The 25,797-nt window shown below is 40.4% G+C and overlaps 1 protein-coding gene across 1 annotated transcript; it reads right to left on the bottom strand.

The window, feature by feature from the left end:
• Positions 1 to 872: 872 nt before the first annotated feature.
• On the bottom strand, positions 873 to 25,685 carry LOC117449056 (oxysterol-binding protein-related protein 2-like). Its single transcript, XM_034086419.2, has 14 exons — positions 25,601 to 25,685; positions 25,223 to 25,320; positions 23,343 to 23,448; positions 21,306 to 21,381; positions 19,733 to 19,867; positions 16,384 to 16,481; positions 13,039 to 13,221; positions 10,720 to 10,827; positions 10,547 to 10,636; positions 6,914 to 7,040; positions 5,847 to 5,966; positions 5,298 to 5,415; positions 5,024 to 5,114; positions 873 to 1,030 (listed from the first exon to the last, which is right to left on the bottom strand). The coding sequence occupies exons 2-14, from the start codon at positions 25,257 to 25,259 to the stop codon at positions 928 to 930; spliced, it is 1,392 nt and encodes a 463-aa protein (XP_033942310.1). The 5' UTR covers positions 25,260 to 25,320; positions 25,601 to 25,685; the 3' UTR covers positions 873 to 927.
• Between the last annotated feature and the right edge of the window lie 112 nt (positions 25,686 to 25,797).

The raw sequence follows: 25,797 nt of genomic DNA, 5'->3' as shown, positions 1-25,797 counted from the left end.
TTAAATAATCCTCTTCATGCAAGCACCACATATTATTATTATAACACTGTGTACTGTGTCGGTAAACATGATTATGAGCAGCTTTCATCCGGGACGTCTCCATTCGGAGAGAGGGTGAAAATACACGTCGAATATTCAAATTGTTGTTGTTTATATATCTAAACAAGAAGTGTTTGAATGACCCCTGAAAGTGTGTGGGAAGACGACGAACCCCAACTAAAAATGTTTAGAGTCAAGAGCTTTGTGTTCTGCAGCAGCATGGTCACCACACACACACACACACACACACACACACACACACACACACACACACACACACACACACACACACCACACACACACACACACACACACACACACCACACCACACACCACACACACACACACACACACACACACACACACACACACACACACACACACACACGACGGTTTAAAAAAAACCTCGTTTGTGAGGAACTACATTTAACGTGTCTCCCGTGGTTCACAGTCGGACGATTTGAAATCAAGACACACTGAACCGTGAGCTTCTGGACGTCGCACACACACGTTCACAAACACACACGTTCACAAACACACATGTTCACACACACACACACACACAGGTGACTGTTTAAAAATCCCTCGTTTGTGAATGACACACATGTGGACTATTATCATTATCAAAGATGTCATGTACAGTAAGTAAACTGAGCGACACACACACACACACACACACACACACACACACACAACACACCACACACACACCACACACACACACACACACACACACACACACACACACACACACACACACACACACACACACACACACACACCACACACACCCACACACACACACACACACACACACACACACACACCACACACACACACACACACACACACACACACACACTAGATCTGCGGAGGAGGAGGTGTGTGTCAATAAATGCTGGGGGAGTCAGAGTAGTTTCGGTCAAAGTATCCTCCGGAGTAAAGCCAATCCTCCGCTCCCGTGTGAGGGTTCGTTCCCAACTGGAACCACCTGAGGAGGAAACACACTGGGTTAGGGAGCAGGAGGAACAGGAGGAGGAGGAGGAGGAGGAGGAACATGAGGTAGGAACATGAGGAGGGGGTAGGGATGAGCAGGAGGAGGGGAGGAGAGGAGAGGAGGAGTAGGAGGGGGGAGGAGGAGGAACATGATTGAGAACCGAGGAGATGACGGAACGTGAGCATGGGATGTGATGTTAGAGTGCTTGTCATTAGGAGGAGCTCTGAGCAGGATTTTGCAGGAGTAGGTTATTGTTGAGGTAGGAGGAGCTTGAGGTCTGGGTTGGGTTTCATCCTCTTGAATGTGCGCAGTCTGTTAGGTAAACTAGTTTTGTCCGCATCTGAGCTCGACTGACGCTGATGTCATTGTTTTATCAGAAACATGGCTAAACAAATCTATGTTGGCCTCTGACATTGCCTTAAATGGTTTTAATGTGCATCGCACCGACCGGCCTAATAAAGGTGGTGGCGTTGCCATTTATGTTAAGAATAAGTTCAGTGTAACCACATTAGTTTCCAAATCGATCAGTAAGCAATTTGAATGTTTAGCCTTAAATATAGAAGTGGCAAAGGGTCAAAGGTCATGGTGGTGGGCGGCTACAGACCCCCCTCAGCTTGCAAGGACTCCTTGTCTTCACGAGCTAATCTTTTATCGCAGCTAGACTACAAGGACATAGTGCTACTTGGAGATTTTAACTGGGACTGGTTAACTGCAGTGTCAGAGGATTTTAAAAACCTTTGTATCTCTTTAAATGTTACTCAGATTGTGGACAGTCCAACTCGCCCTAACATTAAGTCCCCTAATAAATCCTCCCTAATTGATCTCATTCTAAGTAATGTTCCCTATAAATCAGGGCTGTCAAACTCAATTTCCTCTCGGGCCACATTAGCATCATGGTTGCACTCAAAGGGCCAGTTTTATATATAAGACTATATCAAAATACATATATAAATATTTAATAATATAAAATAATGTATATATATAATATTACATTATTGCATTGGATTATTATCGGATAGGGTAATAACTATATCATTAACTACGTCTGAAAGCAGAAGTCTGGGGCAAATAATTGCAAGTCCCTTCAGTGAGAATGTTACAACATCATTTAAAAAGAAGAGCCAAATTCTGAAGAAAAAGAAAGTCAAAATAAAAAAAATAAGTCAAATTTAGAAAATAAGTGACATTTTGAAAAAAAAGCTAATTTTTGAAGAAAAAAAGTCAAATTCTGAGAAAAAGGCAAAATGAGATGCATTGTGGGACATGTAGTTTATGGGCAATGTGCTTCTGTAAATCGGCATGTAACAGTATAATAAACATTATATTCTTTGCAAGCTCTTGCAGGGCCACATGAAATGAAGTCGCGGGCCGGATTTGGCCCCCGGGCCTTGAGTTTGACACCCCTGCTATAAATATTCATCTGTGGGAGTATTTGCGAATGATCTGAGTGATCACTGTGCTGTAGCCACAATTAGGGACACTAAGGTCCAAAAGGTTAAACCTCGCATTATCATCAAGAGAGACATAAACATTTTGTGGAGCAGGGTTTTGTGCATGATCTGTTTGGGTTCGATTGGGGTAAAATCGATCTGTGTGCTGATGTAGAAACCGCATGGTCTTATTTTTATCTTGGTTTTATGGAGATCATTGATAGACATGCACCCCTGCGTACATTTAGAGTGAAGGGACGAGACAATCCTTGGTGTTCTGCTAATCTGTCTAGTCTCCTTCATGAGAGAAACAAGGCCTGGGCAAAGGCTAGGCAATCAGGCTCAGAGGTAGAATGGCTGCGTTTTAGGCAGCTAAGGAATAGCTTCACTTCACATGTCAAAAGTGCTAAGTCGAAGTATTATCTGTCAGTTACCACAAAGAACCTGAACAATCCTGGAAAATATTGGAAAGCCATTAAATCGTTATCCACCGGCGATATCCGTAATGAGCTAACTCCGTGCCTTACCACAGCATCTGGCTCTATATCGGACAGGGCTACTATGCTAAATTTCTTTAATGAGCATTTTGTGTCCTGTGGCTCTCTGTTTCATTCTGTCACTAACTCTGCTTCTGTGAACACCACAGTCTGTGACTCTGAACAACGTGTGTTGGAAAACCCTTTCAGTTTTACCCCTTTTACTGTTGATGTTGTTCGTGAAGCTTTAACCAAGCTAGATCCTAAGAAACCGGCTGGCCCGGACAACGTAGAACCTTTCTTTTTAAAGATAGCTGCAGATTGTATTGCTCCACCTCTCACTACTCTTTGTAACCTCTCCCTCAGCACGAACACAATTCCAAAAGTATGGAAGTCTGCTTATGTCTTGCCTTTACTGAAAGGATGGGAGGCAACTATTTTAAATAACTATAGGCCAATCTCTAAGTTGTCAGTTCTGGCCAAGGTTCTTGAACGCCTAGTGAGTGAACAGGTAAAGGTGTTTTGATGTACAAATGACATCCTGTCTAAACATCAGTCAGGCTTCAGAAAGCAACACAGCACCATCACTGCCACGATGAAAGTGGTAAATGACATTACTAGTATTTTAGATAATAAGCAGAGTTGTGCAGCTCTGTTTATTGACCTTTCCAAAGCGTTTGACACCGTCGATCATCGCATCTTAAAGCAGAGGCTGGACAGTTTTGGCATATCCAGCCTTGCAGTGGGTGGTTTGTGAACTACCTCTCTGAAAGGTCCCAATGTGTTCATTTTGATGGACTGTCTTCTGAGTGGTTAAACATTTCTAATGGTGTACCTCAAGGTTCTGTTTTAGGACCACTTTTATTCTCCATATATATTAACAGTGTAGGTGATAATGTGGATGAAGCTACTTTACATTTTTATGCGGACGATACCGTGATGTACTGTGCAGGTCCCTCCATTCAGGAGGCTGGTGTTAAATTACAGGCTGTTTTTAACACTATTCAGACTCAGCTCTCTGAATTAAAGCTTCTTTTAAATGTGGATAAAACCAAGATAATGCTCTTTTCAAAAGCAAAAAAGACACCAGAGCCTGTTTTCGATATTGTAACTACGCAAGGAATAAAACTTGAAGTGGTTACCTGTTACAAATACCTTGGTATCTGGCTTGATGATTGTCTCTCTTTTAAACTTCATGTAAATAACCTGCTTAAAAAACTGAGGGTTAGGCTAGGGTTCTTCTACAGGAACAAGTCCTGTTTCTCGCTTGAGGCCAGGAAAAGGCTCTGTGACCTTTGACCTGTGCTGGACTATGGGGATTTGATCTATATGAATGCACCTGCCAGTTGCCTGGTCAAGTTAGATGCTGCGTATCACAGTGCACTGAGATGTGTGACAAACTGTAAAGCATTAACCCATCACTGCACCCTGTATGCAAGGGCTGGTTTGCTTTCACTAACTGTACGGAGGCTCAGTCACTGGTACATTTTTATATACAAAGCCATGCTAGGGAAACTTCCATCTTATATCTGCTCCCTGATCTCTCGGAAAATTGTAAGTGGCTACTGCCTGAGATCGAATGCTGTGGTTTTATTAAATTTGCCAACTGCTAGGACTGTCTTAGGGAAGACAGCTTTTAGATGCGCAGCTCCTCTGTCTTGGAATAGTCTGCAAATGAAATGGAAACTGAGCAATCTGGTGCCACTAAATGTTTTTAAAGCTCGGTTGGATGCTACTCAATCAGAAGCTATTGGTACCTGCTCATGTGGATAATTATGTAAATGATGCTGGATGATGTCCTTTTGTTGTTCTGTTTATGTTTTTATGTTTCATGTGGAACTACTTGAGCAGGTCTCCCTTGGAAAAGAGATCAGTGATCTCAATGGGATTTATCTGTATAAATAAAGGTATGAAATGAGGAGGAGGAGGAGGAGAAGAAGAAGAAGAAGAAGAAGAAGAAGAAGAAGAAGAAGAAGAAGAAGAAGAAGAAGAAGAAGAAGAAGAAGAAGAAGAAGAAGAAGAAGAAGAAGAAGAGACTGTTGACACCACACATTCATCTGATATCAGAATCGACCTCTCACCTGGTGCGCCACTCCTCCTCCTCCACGGAGCGATCTCTGCGCGACGACCTTTGTTTCTCCTCGAGCCGCTCCTTCTCTGAATTCGATAATTCTATGAGACGACATGTCGATATGAGACGACACATTAGAGTCTGTGTTGCATCACAGCAGCTCCGTTTGCAACAGAAGACAAATATTAAGACAGAGTGACATCAAACACAACGTGCATTCGTGTTGCTTCCCTTCTCCCCCACTTAAGTGTGTGTGTGTGTGCGTGCACGTGCGTGTGTGTTACCCATGTCTCCGTTCTCCATGGCTCTGATATCCGGTCTCAGCCGGCAGTCGGTCGGCGGCAGCAGCGTCTCCGGCTCCATCTCGTTCAGAGTCATGGCGAAGCTCGTGAAGTTATACATCTACACAGAAACAAGATGGAGGATCAGCCGTCAACATGTGTCCCCTCTTCTTCATGTCTCTTCTACATCAACATGTGTCCCCTCTTCTTCATGTCTCTTCTACATCAACATGTGTCCCCTCTTCTTCCATGTCTCTTCTACATCAACATGTGTCCCCTCTTCTCCATGTCTCTTCTACATCAACATGTGTCCCCTCTTCTTCATGTCTCTTCTACGTCAACATGTGTCCCCTCTTCTTCTACATCAACATGTGTCCCCTCTTCTTCACGTCTCTTCTACATCAACTTGTGTCCCCCATGTCATGCTTTCTATCTATACTAACAGCTGTGTGTGTGTGTGTGTGTGTGTGTGTGTGTGTGTGTGTGTGTGTGTGTGTGTGTGTGTGTGTGTGTGTGTGTGTGTGTGTGTGTGTGTGTGTGTGTGTTACTGACCTGTGCAGAGTCAGCAGGTCTCGGTGATATCCTCCACAGTAAGGCACTTCCTGGTATCACAGTCACAGTTTCTTGGACGTCCGGCATCTCGTCCGCCTCCTCAGCTTCACAACTACGTCCCTACACACACACACACACACACACACACACACCACACACACACACACACACACACACAATGAGTCTAACGGCCTAACGATGTGCGTCTCACAGTACGTGCAGAACTACAACTTTGCCACAGATTCAACACAGTGCGAGTCATTGCAGGACGGCTGAGTGCAATGATCTACTCTAACAGCACTGATCGTGAGCACTTCTCCTTTGCCGAGATAATCCATCCCACCTCACAGGTGTGGCATATCAAGATGCTGATCAGACAGCATGATTATTGCACAGGTGTGCCTTAGGCTGGCCATAATAGAAGGCCACTCTGAAACGTGCTTTATTGGGGGGGTCCCAAAACCAGTCAGTATCTGGTGTGAGGGGTAGGGGTAGGGTTAGGGTTAGGGTAATGTTGTGAATCGAGTGGCCCATGGTGGTGGTGGGGTTATGTATGGGCAGGCGTATGTAATGGACGACGAACACAGGCCACTCAATTCACAACATTACCCTAACCCTAATCCTACCCCTCACATCAGATACTGACTGGTTTTCGGACCCCCCCAGACCCCCCCAATAAAGCAGAACTGCACGTTTCAGAGTGGCCTTTTATTGTGGCCAGCCTAAGGCACACCTGTGCAATAATCATGCTGTCTGATCAGCATCTTGATATGCCACACCTGTGAGGTGGGATGGATTATCTCGGCAAAGGAGAAGTGCTCACCATCACAGATTCTTTCAGATTTGTGAACAATATTTGAGAGAAATGGTTATTTTGTGTATATAGAAAATGTTTTAGATCTTTGAGTTCATCTCATGAAAAATGGGAGCAAAAACAAAAGTGTTGCGTTTATATTTGTGTTCAGTGTATTATTGATGTTTGACTGTGTGTGCGGACCCCAGGACGAATAGCTAATGCTAACGGGGATCCAAAAGACTGAGCCGCTTTCTCTCCGAGCGTCTCTCACCTTTTTCAGCTTCTTCGAGTCTGCCGCCGTTTTCTTTTCAGACTTTTTGTGAGCGTCGTATACTTTGGGGTCGATGCTGTACATGCACTCTGTCCACTTCCCGTACAGGACTCGCTTCTTCTTCTTACTGCAGGAGGAAAGTCCAGAGGAAATTAATCACGGCCCCCGTCTATTAGCTACAGAGGCATGATAACAAGTTATTGCACGAGTTACAAATATAAACAAATGAAAAAGATAAACAAAGAAATATCCCGTAGAAATAGGTGTAATATTTACTTTTTTTAGAGTTAATTTCTAAATGTATTATACAAAAATAATCTATGTGAGCATGAACAACATAGTGATCCAACTTTAACGTATTATATTGAATTACAAAACAACAATTTTTTTCTAATAAATTGCTAAATGTGTTGGTCACAAAAGATGGCCTACATTGATGTGTGCTTTCATTGAGAACTACAGAAGGCTACAAGAGAATGGTATTTATAGAGCGGTGCAGGGAGGACGTATTTACCCCGAAGGAAGCTGCTGGTTCCCTCGACAAAAAAGCAACAGGATTTCTCCAGAGCATTTTGGAAAATAGCTCGAAATAATGTCCGTGGAAACTAACCTGTTTGATGAATGCACGTTCTGTTCAGCCGGATCATCTCCACATGTCTACCCTACTTTTATAATGTTCTAATCATAAATCTAGTCGCTAGAAGCTAAATGCTAACGTTATGCTATAAAGGAACTACAGCCGAGTCCAGCAGCACGACTTTAACGTCACTCCAACTTAAGATCCATATTCAAACATACAGATTCTAGATGGTTCAAGTTGAAGCGTTTGTTTGAGCACTCTGCAGGAGGCAGGGACTTGCTTTCAAGCAGAACAGAAACTAACTCAGAGGAGTGTTTACGTGTTCGGCGTAATGACATACAACGACCTCCACGACTTCTGGAGTCCTATTCAGCCACTTGGTAACAACCATCGTTTCTCAGACACGTCAACTCTTCAGAAATCACCAGTGGGGTCCCTGCTGATGGATTTAATGTCGTAGAACAAAACGTGATCCGTCTCTTCAATGTGTCTCAACCACAGAGCTTACTTCAGATACTTTCCTAAACCCTATGGAGAGATCCCATTGGCTCTGAGACGAGGGAACAGGAAGTGGAGAAATGCTGACTCACCTCCTGGTTTTAGGACTCGTCACTGCACCGCTCTATTGTCAATGATTGTGAAGTCACTCAAAAGTGTGAAAAATATGCAATCTAGTGAGAAAATCTCCAAGTTTGCGGTACAGTGTGTGTGTGGCAGTTACAACTGTGTGTTACTGTCTGTGTGCATGACGCAAATTTGACACAGAAGCTATATATTTGATCTGCAGGTGGTGCATCACTAATATTACGAATCATTCACCATGTCAAATACCTTGATCACTCTCACACATTATTCCTGCAGTCAACATTGTTAAAATACACAGACCTGGTAGAATTCCAAACGGCACACATCATGTTTAAAGCTGATCATAACGTTTTACCAGGAAACATCCAAAAAGTATTCACTCAACGAGTGGGGGAATATAGTTCAAGGAGACCATTTCAATTTGAAATTCATACAGTCCGTACAACCAGAATAACTTTTTGTATCTCAGCCTGTGGAGTGAGACTATGGGACAGTGTGAACGTGGAGTGAGACTATGGGACAGTGTGAACGTGGAGTGAGATATGAACAGCTGGATCGTGAGTGAGACTCATGGAACAGTGTGAACGTGGAGTGGGGAGACTAGGGAACAGTGGGGTGAACGTGGAGTTGAGACTATGGGACAGTGTGAACGTGGAGTGGAGACTATGGAACAGCCGTGAGCGTGGAGTGAGACTATGGGAACAAGCGTGAACGTGGTAGTGAGACTATGGAACAGGCGTGCAACGTGGAGTGAGACTATGGAACAGTGGTGGAACGTGGAGTGAGACAATGGAAGCAGTGTTAACCGTGGAGTGAGACTATGGAACAGCGTTGAGCGTGGAGTGAGAACTATGGGAATCATCGTGAAACGTGGAGTGAGACTATGGAACAGTATGAAACGTGGAGTGAGACTATGGGACAGTGTTGAACGTGGAGTGAGACTATGGAACAGCTGTGAGCGTGGAGTGAGACTATGGAACAGTCGTGAACGTGGAGTGAGAACTATGTAACAGCGTGGTAACGTGGAGTGAGACTATGGAACAGTGTGAACGTGGAGTGATGACGATGGAACATGTTACACGGTGGAGTGAGACTATGGAACAGCGTGAGCGTGGAGTGAGACTATGGAACAGCGTGAACGTGGAGTGAGACTATGGAACAGTGTTAACGTGGAGTGAGACTATGGAACAGCGTGAGCGTGGAGTGAGACGATGGAACAGTGTTAACGTGGAGTGAGACTATGGAACAGCGTGAGCGTGGAGTGAGACTATGGAACAGCGTGAACGTGGAGTGAGACTATGGAACAGTGTGAACGTGGAGTGAGACGATGGAACAGTGTTAACGTGGAGTGAGACTATGGAACAGCGTGAGCGTGGAGTGAGACTATGGAACAGCGTGAACGTGGAGTGAGACTATGGAACAGCGTGAACGTGGAGTGAGACTATCAAACAGTGTGAACGTGGAGTGAGACTATGGGACAGTGTGAACGTGGAGTGAGACTATGGGACAGTGTGAACGTGGAGTGAGACTATGGGACAGTGTGAACGTGGAGTGAGACTATGGAACAGTGTGAACGTGGAGTGAGACTATGGAACAGTGTGAACGTGGAGTGAGACTATGGAACAGTGTGAACGTGGAGTGAGACTATGGAACAGTGTGAACGTGGAGTGAGACTATGGAACAGTGTGAACGTGGAGCTAAAGCCATGTCCAGACATGAACCAGTTCAAGAGGAAATACAGAGAAATTATTTTCTCGAGGTACAGAGATGGGGAAGGTGTTTGACTATTTGTATATGTGTGAGTATGTAGGTGTGTATATGTATATCAGTGTATGTATCTGTGTATATATGTCAATCAAAAGGTAAAGCCGATTAATAATACTAATAATATCCATAATAATGCATACAAATGATAATTATTTCACTTTTTTTTTATTACACATTATAAATAAATCATTTAGGGACAAGGGGGTGAGATTAAATAAGTTATCCTTCTTCTCACTCCTTTTTGAACATTAGATGTGGCACTGTTTATGTTGATAATGCGGTTGTTGTTGTTGTTGTTGTTGTTGTTGTTGTTGTTGTTGTAAATGTCATTTTTTGTTTTGTAATTTTTTTGTTTTGATTTGTCTTACATGACTATGCACTGCAACATTTGTTTTGTTTTTGTAATTTTACTTGTTCGAAATAAAATATATCAATCAATCAAATATATGAATATTTCAAGTGTACTATGTATTAATGTATTGAGCTGTACTTAAATCAGGTTTTTAAATTGTTTGATAGAGATCATGCAATGTTATTATTTGTTTATTGATTGTTATGAACCTGTCTGAGGACCACAGATGGATATGAGCTATTAGCTATAATCTGGCATATTGCATCTCTTCTCTTTGCTGAGATTAATGTTTTTGTATGCATGGTCCTTCTATAAATAAATAATAACAATATATATATTGTGCAGTTACCTTTTGTCCTGGATGTGACCCTCCACTCTGTGCAGCTCTTTCCCAAACATGCCCACCGGTTTGAAGTTCAACACACACTTATCTCCCGTGCTGATGAGGTACAAAAGGAAAAGATGTCATATAAACAACCAGTAATCGGACCAGTGTGTGATCCTGCATTTATCTTTGTTCACCTGTGGTTGATTATCTCCACGGTTCCGTACTGCTCGATCCAGAGTTTTCCCAGGATGATGTTGTGCACGCAGCACATCGGGTTCGTCCACGTGTACGCTTCTTTATGTCTGCAGGAAATACATACTGTTAGAGCCAGCATTTCGTTTTTATAAGAAAGGCCACCTAATCGTGACGTCTGTAGTCAACCAGAGTATAAAAGACTACAATTCCCACGCCACCTCCTCTGAAGTGACAGATGGGAAAGCGGTCAGAAAGACGCCGTTGAGGAACAGTTTTAAACCGTTCAATTAACCTTTAAGTTATGAAGTTATATAAGCCTTAACAAGACAGAAAGAATAGCTAAGTTGTTTGTTCTTTAAATTTGAGTTTTTCCTTTGTTTTGAATATTGGAAAGACCTCTTTTCTTCTTTTGAGCAAACACATCTCTCGTCTCTTCAACTGTAAGTAATATAAAGGAAAGAAAACGAGTTAAAAATGTCTGTTTAAGGCGTCTCGTGGCTTGATAGATAAACAAGGAAGGACGCCACGAGGACACATACACTTTAAAGGAATAAGATCAATATCTTGCTTAAATACATTTATTTTGTCTCGTCTAATAAATATGAAGCAGCCACTTAGCTTAGCATTAAGATGGTAAACATGGAGAAACAGCTAACCTAGATCTGTTAGCACCTCAGAAGCGAATAGGTACGAAGTGCAAAAAGGTAATTTATTGACGGTTAAAGTCGTTGTGGTGAATGTTAAATATTGAGCTCTTTAGATGATAGATTTTGTTTCCTTTGTGCAGCAACAGGTTAGCCGTTCCCAGTCTTTATGCTAAGCTAAGCTACACATTTGCTGCTTGTAGCTTCATATATATATATAAAACAGACAGATAAATGAATCTTCTTGTTTAAAGTTCTGCATTAAAGGAAATACATTTGTTTCCTTGAATATGGAACTGTTGCTTAAAAGATTTCTTCAGATAAGTGCCACTAAAATGCAGAATAACAAAGAAAGAAACCATTTAAATGTTAGGAAAAGCCTTATTCTTAATGCAAACAGACACACTGAGGTGGGAAGTAGGAGTACAAATACTTTGTTACTGCACTTAAGTACGTGTTTCTGGTATCAGTACTTTACTCCACTACTTATTTTTCTGACAACTTTTTACTTTGACTTCTTACATGTTGAACTCAAATACCTGTACTTTCTACTTCTTACATGTTGAACTCAAATACCTGTACTTTCTACTTCTTACAGTGTTGAACCCAAATACCTGTACTTTCTACTTCTCACATGTTGAACTCAAATACCTGTACTTTCTACTTCTTACATGTTGAACTCAAATACCTGTACTTTCTACTTCTTACGTGTTGAACTCAAATACCTGTACTTTCTACTTCTTACATGTTGAACTCAAATACCTGTACTTTCTACTTCTTACATGTTGAACCCAAATACCTGTACTTTCTACTTCTTACACGTTGAACACAAATACCTGTACTTTCTACTTCTTACACGTTGAACACAAATACCTGTACTTTCTACTTCTTACATGTTGAACTCAAATACCTGTACTTTCTACTTCTTACATGTTGAACTCAAATACCTGTACTTTCTACTTCTTACACGTTGAACCCAAATACCCGTACCTTCTACTTCTCACATGTTGAACTCAAATACCCGTACTTTCTACTTCTCACATGTTGAACTCAAATACCCGTACTTTCTACTTCTCTACATGTTGAACCCAAATACCTGTACTTTCTACTTCTCACATGTTGAACTCAAATACCTGTACTTTCTACTTCTCACATGTTGAACTCAAATACCTGTACTTTCTACTTCTTACATGTTGAACTCAAATACCTGTACTTTCTACTTCTCTCATGTTGAACTCAAATACCTGTACTTTCTACTTCTCTCATTTCCCAAACAGCTGGTTCCTTTAGTCTGAATGTGTGTTTGGTGCGTGATCATTATTCTTTAGAGTCACTGCGTGCCTATTGATTGGAACACGATCCGTGTATCCATCACTTCCTGGTCTTCTCTAAAGAAGAGGGACCAATGGAAACGTTGTCATGTTGCCGTTGTTCAGCATGGAAACATTCATTAGCTAACAATGACATTATTGTTCTATTGATATAAAGGGAGGTCAGGTACTCTTTAAAGCAGCTGCTAGCTATGGGTACTTTTTACTGAAGTACACTTCAAAGCCTCTTTACTTTGACTTGAGTAAAGACGTTTAGTCAGTACTTCTACTTTCACCAGAGTATTTTTAAACACGAGTATCTGTACTTCTACTTGAGGAAAGGATGTGTGCACTCTTCACTCACTTGAGCAGCTCCAGGGTCATGGTGCCTTTGGGCTCGGCCTCCACACTTTTCCCCCAGAACTTGAGTTTGGGGTCGATGGATCCGTGAAACTCGAACCCGTGCTTCAGAGACTGAGCGTGGAAAGCACTGACGGGGGGGTGGTGGCTCACCTGCTCCGAGATCAACCGGTAGCCCTCCTCCTCCCTGTGAGAAACACAAGTGTATTTATTATAGCACCTTTTCACAGAAACAATGCCCCCACTGGACTCTAACTCCACACACACTCAGACACTCAAAGCCAGCACCAGACACTTTTGTTTACGCTGCTCTGGACATTCTTGCACTAATGTACATTCCCAAATATATTGATGTGACTGTTATTTTGTATATATTGATTGTTGTGTTTATATCTTAATGTGTGCAGATGTGTTGATTATAGGATATTAGGGGTGGGGGAAATAATCGATGCAGCATAGTACTTTGCGTGGCGATATTGTATCGATACACGGACGCCAAGTATCGATATTTTATAATATAAACTGTAGCTTATCCCTCCGAAAGACGGTTAAACATAAACATAACACATTTACATAAACTATTCATATTGCAAATACATTTTTTAACCAGGAAGGGAAAACTGACATGGATATGAGTCATGTGATTTACAATATCGCAATATATCGTAGAATCGCAAAACTATTGTATCGTGGCTTAAGTATTGCAATAGTATTGTATCGTGGCTTAAGTATTGCAATACTATTGTATCGAGGCTTAAGTATTGCAATAGTATTGTATCGAGGCTTAAGTATTGCAATACTATTGTATCGAGGCTTAAGTATTGAAATAGTATCGTATCGTGGCTTAAGTATTGCAATACTATTGTATCGAGGCTTAAGTATTGCAATACTATTGTATCGAGGCTTAAGTATCGCAATACTATTGTATCGTGGCTTAAGTATCGCAATACTATTGTATCGAGGCTTAAGTATTGCAATACTATTGTATCGAGGCTTAAGTATTGCAATACTATTGTATCGAGGCTTAAGTATTGCAATACTATTGTATCGAGGCTTAAGTATAGCAATACTATTGTATTGTGGTTTAAGAATCGCAATACTATTGTATCGAGGCTTAAGTATAGCAATACTATCGTATCGAGGCTTAAGTATAGCAATAGTATTGTATCGAGGCTTAAGTATCGCAATACTATTGTATCGAGGCTTAAGTATCGCAATACTATTGCATCGAGGCTTAAGTATCGCAATACTATTGTATCGAGGCTTAAGTATTGCAATACTATTTTATCGAGGCTTAAGTATTGCAATACTATTGTATCGAGGCTTAAGTATCGCAATACTATTGTATCGAGGCTTAAGTATTGCAATACTATTGTATCGAGGCTTAAGTATTGCAATACTATTGTATCGAGGCTTAAGTATTGCAATAATATTGTATCGAGGCTTAAGTATTGAAATAGTATCGTATCGTGGCTTAAGTATCGCAATACTATTGTATCGAGGCTTAAGTATCGCAATACTATTGTATCGAGGCTTAAGTATCGCAATACTATTTTATCGAGGCTTAAGTATTGCAATAGTATTGTATCGTGGCTTAAGTATCGCAATACTATTGTATCGTGGCTTAAGTATCGCAATACTATTGTATCGAGGCTTAAGTATTGCAATACTATTGTATCGAGGCTTAAGTATTGCAATACTATTGTATCGAGGCTTAAGTATAGCAATACTATTGTATCGAGGCTTAAGTATAGCAATACTATTGTATCGAGGCTTAAGTATTGCAATACTATTGTATCGAGGCTTAAGTATTGCAATACTATTGTATCGAGGCTTAAGTATTGCAATACTATTGTATCGAGGCTTAAGTATTGCAATACTATTGTATCGAGGCTTAAGTATTGCAATACTATTGTATCGAGGCTTAAGTATTGCAATACTATTGTATCGAGGCTTAAGTATTGCAATACTATTGTATCGAGGCTTAAGTATTGCAATACTATTGTATCGAGGCTTAAGTATTGCAATACTATCGTATCGAGGCTTAAGTATTGCAATAGTATTGTATTGTGGTTTAAGAATCGCAATACTATTGTATCGAGGCTTAAGTATCGCGATACTATTGTATCGAGGCTTAAGTATCGCAATACTATTGTATCGAGGCTTAAGTATTGCAATAGTATTGTATTGCGGTTTAAGAATCGCAATACTATTGTATCGAGGTTTAAGTATCGCAATACTATTGTATCGAGGCTTAAGTATCGCAATACTATTGTATCGAGGCTTAAGTATTGCAATAGTATTGTATCGTGGCTTAAGTATCGCAATACTATTGTATCGAGGCTTAAGTATTGCAATACTATTGTATCGAGGTTTAAGTATCGCAATATATTGTATCGAGGCTTAAGTATCGCAATACTATTGTATCGAGGCTTAAGTATTGCAATAGTATTGTATGGTGGCTTAAGTATCGCAATACTATTGTATCGAGGCTTAAGTATTGCAATACTATTGTATCGAGGTTTAAGTATCGCAATATATTGTATCGAGGCTTAAGTATCGCAATACTATTGTATCGAGGCTTAAGTATTGCAATAGTATTGTATCGTGGCTTAGGTATTGCAATACTATTGTATCGAGGCTTAAGTATTGCAATACTATTGTATCGAGGCTTAAGTATTGCAATAGTATTGTATCGTGGCTTAAGTATCGCAATACTATTGTATCGAGGCTTAAGTATTGCAATACTATTGTATCGAGGTTTAAGTATCGCAATATATTGTATCGAGGCTTAAGTATCGCAATACTATTGTATCGAGGCTTAAGTATTGCAATAGTATTGTATGGTGGCTTAAGTATCGCAATACTATTGTATCGAGGCTTAAGTATTGCAATACTATTGTATCGAGGCTTAAGTATCGCAATACTATTGTATCGTGGCTTAGGTATCGCAATACTATTGTATCGTGGCTTAGGTATCGCAATACTTGATTGATTGCCACCCCTATAGGATATACATATTTGTATATTTTTATAATTGTATTTCTGTATTCGGGATTGTTGGAAACGTTATTTCGATCTCTCTGTCTGTGCACACAAACTGAAAGATTGACATTAAAGTTCACTTTGAAATAGAATAGAAGTTAAAATTGAGACCACAGAAACACAATAACAACATGGAGGCAGAAACGTAAGGTCAGCATAAAAACAAAACACAGACCGCGTGGAGTCCCGAAAGGAGCGAACATAAGAGCAGAGCACATCACACACATCTCAAGAAGTAACAGAAGCCAATGGGTTAAAACATGAGATAATGTTCTATAAAGTGTTAAGAAGTGCTCTCTGATACCTCATGAGTTCGTACGTTTCCCCCAGTAAAGGATTAAATGGCTTTCCAGTCCGTTCCCATTGAGATGCTACCGCCGACACAGCAAACGCAGCAACAACCTGTCACACAGCCATTTATATAAATCATTAACAAGCTTTTATGAGACATGAGATAAACAGGGCAACTGTGACCGGTTGCTTGCCAAATAGTGAGCCCACATGTATCTGTACTGCTAAGCCTTATATTGGCTACCTAGCTTGCTTCGTCTCCTTCATCAGCCAGCATCCTTAGTATTCACTGAGTTGATTCCCCCCCCATCCATCTTGATGTTTCTTGGCATCTCTTATGACCATTTATGAATGAGTTACTAACATTTATAACTACTGAAAGGGTGCGTTGTTTTTAAGTTTAATACACATGTACATTTATGAATGAGTTATAACATTCACGATTACCTAATAAGGGCGACTGTGGCTGCGAGGGAGTGCGGTCGTCTTTCAACCAGACGGTTGTGGGTTCGATCCCAGCCCGTGCAGCCAAAATGTCGATGTATCCTTGGGCGAGATACTTAACCCTGAGTTGCTCCAGAGGCCAACTGTGTGTGAATGTTAGGTCCTAGAGCAGGGGTGTCAAACTCAAGGCCCGGGGGCCACATTTGGCCCGCGACTTCATTTTATGTGGCCCCACAAGAGCTTGCAAAGAATATAATATGTTTATTATACGGTTACATGCTACAGAAGCATGTTGCCCATAAACTACATGTCCCACAATGCATCTCAAATATGACTTTTTTCTCAGAATTTGCCTTTTTTTCTTCAAAATATGCATTTTTTCATAGAATTCCTTTTTCTCAGAATTAGATTTTTATTTCAAAATGTCACTTCTATTTCTTTTTTCTCCAGAATTTGGCTTTTCTTTTTAAATCATTTTGGGACATACGCACTGAAAGACTTTGCCTACTTCTGCTTTCAGACGTAGTTAATTATGAAGTTATTACCCTATCCGATGATAATCCAATGCAGAGGCAATGATGTAATATAGTATAATACATTATTTTATATATATGATATATTTATATATAGTCTTAAAGTTACAACCGGCCCTTTGAGTGCAACCATAATGCTGATGTGGCCCGCGATGAAATTGAGTTTGACACCCCTGTCCTAGAGTAACGTACACTGCTCTGTATGAATGGGTGAATGACATGTAGTATGTAAAGCGCTTTGAGGGGTCTTAAAGACTGGATAAAGGGCTATATAAGTACAGTCCATTTACCATTTACCTAATACACATTTTTCACATGAAAAAGTAAGATGCAACAGAACCAAGCAAAACATTTTAAGTAGCCAATATAACGCTTAGTCATCTTGCCAAATAGTGAGCCCACATGTACCTGTACTGCTAAGTCTTATATTGGCTACCTAGCTTACTTCGTCTCCTTCATCAGCCAGCATCCTTGGTATCTGTTGCTCACTGACTTGATGCTCGCTAAGTAGCCACTATAACGCTTAGTCATCTTGCCAAATAGTGAGCCCACATGTATCTGTACTGCCAAGTCTTATATTGGCTACCTAGCTTACTTCGTCTCCTTCATCAGCCAGCATCTTTGGTATCTGTTGCTCACTGACTTGATGCTCGCTAAGTAGCCAATATAACGCTTAGTCATCTTGCCAAATAGTGAGCCCACATGTACCTGTACTGCTAAGTCTTATATTGGCTACCTAGCTTACTTCGTCTCCTTCATCAGCCAGCATCCTTGGTATCTGTTGCTCACTGACTTGATGCTCGCTAAGTAGCCACTATAACGCTTAGTCATCTTGCCAAATAGTGAGCCCACATGTATCTGTACTGCCAAGTCTTATATTGGCTACCTAGCTTACTTCGTCTCCTTCATCAGCCAGCATCTTTGGTATCTGTTGCTCACTGACTTGATGCTCGCTAAGTAGCCAATATAACGCTTAGTCATCTTGCCAAATAGTGAGCCCACATGTATCTGTACTGCCAAGTCTTATATTGGCTACCTAGCTTACTTCGTCTCCTTCATCAGCCAGCATCCTTGGTATCTGTTGCTCACTGACTTGATGCTCGCTAAGTAGCCACTATAACGCTTAGTCATCTTGCCAAATAGTGAGCCCACATGTATCTGTACTGCTAAGTCTTATATTGGCTACCTAGCTTACTTTGTCTCCTTCATCAGCCAGCATCCTTGGTATCTGTTGCTCACTGACTTGATGCTCGCTAAGTAGCCACTATAACGCTTAGTCATCTTGCCAAATAGTGAGCCCACATGTATCTGTACTGCTAAGTCTTATATTGGCTACCTAGCTTACTTCGTCTCCTTCATCAGCCAGCATCCTTGGTATCTGTTGCTCACTGACTTGATGCTCGCTAAGTAGCCAATATAACGCTTAGTCATCTTGCCAAATAGTGAGCCCACATGTATCTGTACTGCCAAGTCTTATATTGGCTACCTAGCTTACTTCGTCTCCTTCATCAGCCAGCATCCTTGGTATCTGTTGCTCACTGACTTGATGCTCGCTAAGTAGCCACTATAACGCTTAGTCATCTTGCCAAATAGTGAGCCCACATGTATCTGTACTGCTAAGTCTTATATTGGCTACCTAGCTTACTTTGTCTCCTTCATCAGCCAGCATCCTTGGTATCTGTTGCTCACTGACTTGATGCTCGCTAAGTAGCCACTATAACGCTTAGTCATCTTGCCAAATAGTGAGCCTGTGTTGATGTCTATGTTAGAACTGGTTTATAAATGTTCTTAATGATTAATAAAGTGTTCACAACCTTATGAATCCTTTATTAGGGTAGTCTTATTGTAAAGTGGTGCCCTTTTTTCTAATGTTATGTTAAAACTGAAGATACTAGATAGTCGAACTTGGTTTATAGAAAGGTCATGCTTCATTTTGTTTTACTTCCATAAAGAATTATTATTATCTGTTAAATTAATAGTTGGTTTATCGGCTTACTAGTTTCAAGTTTTCCTCGAGCACTTTATCTACTCTTTGCACTTTCTGGCTTTCGTTGTGCAATGTCCTTAAAGTTGAATCTAATCAAATCTAATCTAATAATCACAGACTAATCAATGAATGAAATGTATCTTTCATGAGAAACTGCTGCTTCAAACCTCTTGAATGTAAAGATGTTTCTGTGTGTTTTGAATCATATTAAAATGAATATCTTTGGATTTTGGAATGACAAAAAGTGACTTCTGAAGACATTACCTTGGACTTTGAGAAACTGGGATGTTAGATTTCACTATTTATACACAAAACCTAGAAAATATATTCTCTAGCCATGAAATCCATGCAAGCTGTCCAGGTGTGTCATAACAAGGCAGATGCATTCAGAGCGCTACCTGCATGCGGTCCGTGGAGTCCGACAGGCTGCAGGCCTGGTGGATGAGCTGCGTGTGCTCCATGTATTCGGAGATTCTCTGCAGGAAACTCAGCGGCTCGTTAAAAACCACCGGCATCGCGATTTTAGAAAGCTCCTGCAAGAGCACAGGGGGGACAACACAGAAAAGAACGGACACACATATCTCAATATCAGATTTAAAGTGTGACGATGTTGGACAAAATACAAAACAAATATTCTCTGCCTTTCAGCAGTAAGACAAGTGCTTCATGTGTGAGTAGGGGTGGGTACCGAGCCCCGGCATCAAACGGGCCCCGGGGCTGAGTTATTAAAGACAGTGGTACCGTTAAGCTCCGACGTTATCGGTGTTGTTATCGGAGACATTTCAAAAAGATGTCATGTGTATTATTGCTACACAAACATTATATTGCAGTTTTAGTTTCGCCAACTCCGTTTCTAATAAATCCGATGTATTTTTGATCTTTCCAATTCAGACGAGAGATCTCTCTCCCCCGTCTGTGTGCGAGGGGGCGGGGCAGTTCACACACACACACACACACACACACACACACACACACACACACACACACACACACACACACACACACACACACACACACACACACACACACACACACACACACACACACACACACACACACACACACACACACACACACACCACACACACACACACACACACACACACACACACACACACACACACACACACACACACACACACACACACACACACACACACACACTTTCAAAAGAACCGATAAGAGTCCCGTTAAAGGACCGGGTCGAGAAGCGGTATCGATAAAAGTAGTAGTACCGTTAAAACCTAACGATACTGTTAGAAATTAAATTGATAGCATAATGTACCTTAAACATACCGTCAGTTGAAATGCCATTTTATTCTGGAAAACCCGGAAGTTCTCAATATCAAGCTTTTATTCTGAAAATCCTTCATGACGACATCCGGGACTACCGTCCATTAGTATCATTAAAGTGGCTATTGACGCCGTTAACATGTATTACATATAAAGTTATGAAAGAGATAAGGAGGAGAAAAGGCATGTGGAAGTAAGCAGTGAATGTAAAATGTCGAAATCTTCTGTTTGACGCGATATCGGACACAGGCGAACGAGGGGGGAAGTCCCCTACGTCACCACAGCCCCCAGAGAGGAGGAGCGAACAGCCAGCAAGCGGGAAGGACGAAGGCTTGTGGGCTCTCTTCTGCTCGGCCGACCACAGAGAGGGAGCTCTCTCCATCCCTCTCTCTGAATCATCTTCTGCTTGTAACCTTCTCAGAGACTCCACTTAGTCTCCTTTTAAAGCTTCTCTCCTGGACGCGCGAATAACGAACACAGCATGACGATACCCATCCCTATGTTTATGTAAGCTATTTTCTTTCAGATGACAAAGAAGCAATCTAATAATAGCCAGCATCGCAGAGAACGGACTCGTCTCATCTCAGCTCGGTGAAAGCTTAAAGCAGGCACTTATTTAACACTAAGAACCCCTGGACCCAGGATCAGACGAAATGAGACGCAGGTTTCATCACTCACCATGCCGATGCATTTCTTCAGTATGCTCCACACGCTGAAGTTGTTTCTGGAGATCATCTCAGCAGGCAGGGTTTTCCTGGAGTGAGATTAAAACATGTGAAAAAAGACAAAACGTTTCACTTTTACTCCGTTAAAAACTGGCAGACTATCACCCCAGAGCCGCATCAAAATCCACATGTTTCTAAAGGGAGAAAAGTCCTGACTAGCTTCACAAGTGCTCTGCGGAGGAAGTGCACAGAGATGTGGACATTTATAATAATCCTTATATTTAGTAAATGACTCTCAAAGCGCTTTACAAATACACATTACACTGTGGACAATACCCACAGCAGCATGTCCAGGTGAAGTGTCTTGCCCACACATTTCCACTTACACACACCAAACCTTCCAGTTATATTCCTATCAATATTCTGAAGGTTTTTACAGAAGGGTTTGTTCATATATCATTCATAGCCTGATTTATGTAACATTTTATACATAAAAACATGGCGAAAATTGATATTTTATGGCTGGTTTTTTTGTATTTTCTGATATATGGAGTGATAAAAAGAGATATCCAAAATCCCTTCTGTAAAAACTTTAGATTCTAATTTGACTACAAAATGAAACAAGAATTTCGAACCTGGCTTCATCCAATGTTCAGATTTGTGTTCCTGAAATGTATTAAAATATGCGCATATTAAATGAGAGTATGGCTCATTTGCATATTTAAACATGCTATTTCAGAAAACTTGTAATACAAAAAACAATGGTCGTAATGTAAGTTATTAACTGGAGAGATTTCTAGCTGATATCTTTAAGTTAAAAAAATGACCCTATTCACCTGTAGTGTCTCGCCTTAAAGCCCAATGGGACATTCAGATATTTGACACTAGGGGGGGGGGGTTACTCGTCTGAAATGTGTTCTACGCGGTCTATTTGGTCTAAATGATGTTCCCCTTAATGTCCCCAAAAGTAGAAATGGGTCCGGGTTCTTATGGGTTAAAACAACGAAGCCAATATCACGGATGACGACGACCTAATCTTTTATTTTCAAGAAAAATGTACGCTAGCACAGGGGTTCCCAAACTTTGCCATGCCAAGGACCCCATGTAGCATTATCCTCTGGCGGGGACCCCCCTGTTGCAATTAGTTTTTTACATGATGAGTACATTATGATGGAAAATATGACAAATTAATCATACAGCTTAAGACATTTTCTTAATATATATTTGTATTAATACTCAGTTATTCTTCTAAACATTTTTTGTATTTATCTTTAGTTTGTCATTCATTGTGTCTTCTGTTGTAAACATTCTTAACACAATATTAAACAGTAAACATATTTTTAAAGCATTTTTAAAGTGATTTCTGTCTTTATAATATTATATAATATGAACAATTAACATATATTTTTAGCATTTTTGAAAGCTACTTATGCCTTAATAATATTATATATAATATTCAACAGTAATATTAACAATAAACATATTTATATTCATATATATATAAACATCAATATTTGCTACATCCGTGCTCTCATCCAGCTGTAGAGCGAAATATTCACTAGCTCTCACTTGCTCCAAAAGCTGAGCAGATACTCAGTTTCACTCTCAGTAGCGGCAGCTCGATTCTGATTGGCTTGAAGGGCGGTCGTGTGATTTAAAAAAAATATATATATATATTAATAAGTAAAAAATATAAAAATATTGGCATCAAAAGACACATAGATTGATAGATATGCAGTTATTAATAAAATAAAAAATAAATAAATGTAACTTAAAAAATTAAAAAATTCCCCTTTCCCTCAAACTTTGCGTCACCCCCCCGGCGCCCCCTGACGGCCCCCCCAGTGAAAAACACTGCGCTAGACGGAGGACCAGAAAAGCTTCTTCTTTCCCCTTTTGAACATGACGGAAACAAATGTAAAACCGCTTTACAGAGATAGTGAAAATAAAATAAACAACAAATAAATATAGTTACATTTAAATCAAGCGATACAAAAACACGTTAAAAGCCAGATTGAAGTGTTTGTGCGTTTCGTGCACGTGTCCTCACCTGCGCTCCCAAACTCCATTCTCCTGTTTGCCGTCCGTCTCCTGCTTGTTTTCGAACACCAGGGCGTCTTTAAAACTGACCTCGCAGGAATCATCGGACTCCAGCCCTGACGGAGAAAACAAGAGACGTTTTACCGGAACAGGTCGACTTGTGATTATTGAGAGATACATTATTTGGTCATTTATATAAAAGGCCTTGAAACGCTGTTTTCACCGTCAGATGTTCATGTGTTGCTTTTCTCTGTTAAATGTCATTTTTAAATTACGTTTCTTTGGGTTCTGGACTGACAAAAAGTGACTTCTGAAGACATTGCCTTGGACTTTGAGAAGCTGGGGGTTAGATTTCACTATTTTTGGACATTCTATACACAAACCTTGTTTAAGTTCTCCTGTCCTACTTAGGGTTACGACGAAAGCTCATATCTAAATATCTATAAGCACTACATACATATATTCATAAAAGCACTGTGTAAAAGAAAGTGAAAAAGCATTATCATTAATTAAATATGATATACATAGATAGAAAAGAAGGATTTATTTTAAATGATGACTCAGGTAGGAAGTAACTAAGTACATTTACTCAAGTACTGTACTTAATATAAGTACAATTTTGAGGTACTTTTACTTTACTTGAGTATGTCCATGTTATGCTACTTTGTACTTTTCCTCCACTACATGTATTGAATACATTTACTTCTCAGATGTGGATGAATGATGTGAAATCTAATCAAGTGTTAAATCAGACGTTAGTTCCACCTGGAGTAAATCCACCAGCTACCCTGCAGTCTACCAAGTACTTCAGACTAGCTGCACCTTTACCAGCTCTGAGAACACTTTCATGATCAATCATTATAAAACATATATATATATTATTCTGAAATGGACCAATCTGCACAATGACTACTTTTACTGTCTTTCACTATATTTTGATGAGAATACTTTTCTACTTTCACTTGAACAACATTTTGAATGCAGGACTTTTACTGTAACAGAGTATTCCTACACTCTGGTACTTCTACTTTTACTCAAGCACAAGATCTGAGTACTTCTACTTTTACTCAAGTACAAGATCTGAGTACTTCTACTTTTACTCAAGAACAAGATCTGAGTACTTCAACTTTTACTCAAGAACAAGGTCTGAGTACTTCAACTTTTACTCAAGCACAAGATCTGAGTACTTCAATTTTTACTCAAGTGCAAGATCTGAGTACTTCTACTTTTACTCAAGAACAAGGTCTGAGTACTTCAACTTTTACTCAAGTACAAGATCTGAGTACTTCTACTTTTACTCAAGAACAAGGTCTGAGTACTTCAACTTTTACTCAAGAAAAAGATCTGAGTACTTCTACTTTTACTGAAGTACAAGATCTGAGTACTTCTACTTTTACTGAAGTACAAGATCTGAGTACTTCTACTTTTACTCAAGCACAAAATCTGAGTACTTCAACTTTTACTCAAGTACAAGATCTGAGTACTTCTACTTTCACTCAAGATCTGAGTACTTCTACTTTTACTCAAGTACAATATCTGAGTACTTCTACTTTTATTCAAGTACAACATCTGAGTATTTCTACTTTTACTCAAGAACAAGGTCTGAGTACTTCAACTTGTACTGAAGTACAAGACCTGAGTACTTCTACTTTTACTGAAGTACAAGATCTGAGTACTTTTTCCACCTCTGTTAAAGTAAGTATCTCAACATTGTATTTAAGTACAGTACTTGAGTACATGTATTCAGTTACTTTAAACCACTGTAACGTAAAGTAGCTAGTTACTCAGTTTCCACCAGCGATACAATAGGCAGCAGGAGTGTGAATAAAAGAAAGGGAAGACACCTCGGGCAGGATGTGATGTATGTTGCTGAATGCAGAAACCTCTCACCTGTCTCAGCATCGTAAAACTCCTCCTCGCTGTTCATCCTGACAGTAAATCAGTCACCTGTTTCTGCAGCTCCGAGCATCACATCCGGCCAGAAACCCCTGCAACAGCAGCGACCCGTTACACACAAGCAGGGGCAGCAAAACACCAGCAAATGCATGTTAAGAAACTAACAAAAAGCAGCTGTTTGGCTCCCTGTCAGCAGCTTTGCCAACCAAAACAAAACCAGCTAGCTGCTAGCTCGGATTAGCTAACCAGCCGTTAGCATAGCTTCTGCTAAGCTAAATTAAACATGTAGCTGGAGGAAGTGCGGCAAACAAAGCTAACAATATACACATAGATACTGTAGAGAAGATTTGAACATCGTTTGATTTAATATACCTGTGAATAAAGGTCAAATTATTGCTCAATCGAAGAGTAAACTCAATCTAAGAGTAAACTGTGTCTAACAGAGCGGAAGTGGGAGGGAAGGACACTGTGATTGACAGATCCAGCAGCCAATCAGCGCGTCCTCTCCGCCCACTTCCGGCCTGTCTTGTTCTCCATTGTTTATGTCACTGAATCAAATGAAAAAAAGT

Source organism: Pseudochaenichthys georgianus, chromosome 7 (genome assembly GCF_902827115.2).
Source record: "Pseudochaenichthys georgianus chromosome 7, fPseGeo1.2, whole genome shotgun sequence".
NCBI lineage: Eukaryota > Metazoa > Chordata > Actinopteri > Perciformes > Channichthyidae > Pseudochaenichthys > Pseudochaenichthys georgianus.
Note: the sequence above shows the minus strand (reverse complement) of the source record. Positions and strands in the feature narration are given on the sequence as shown.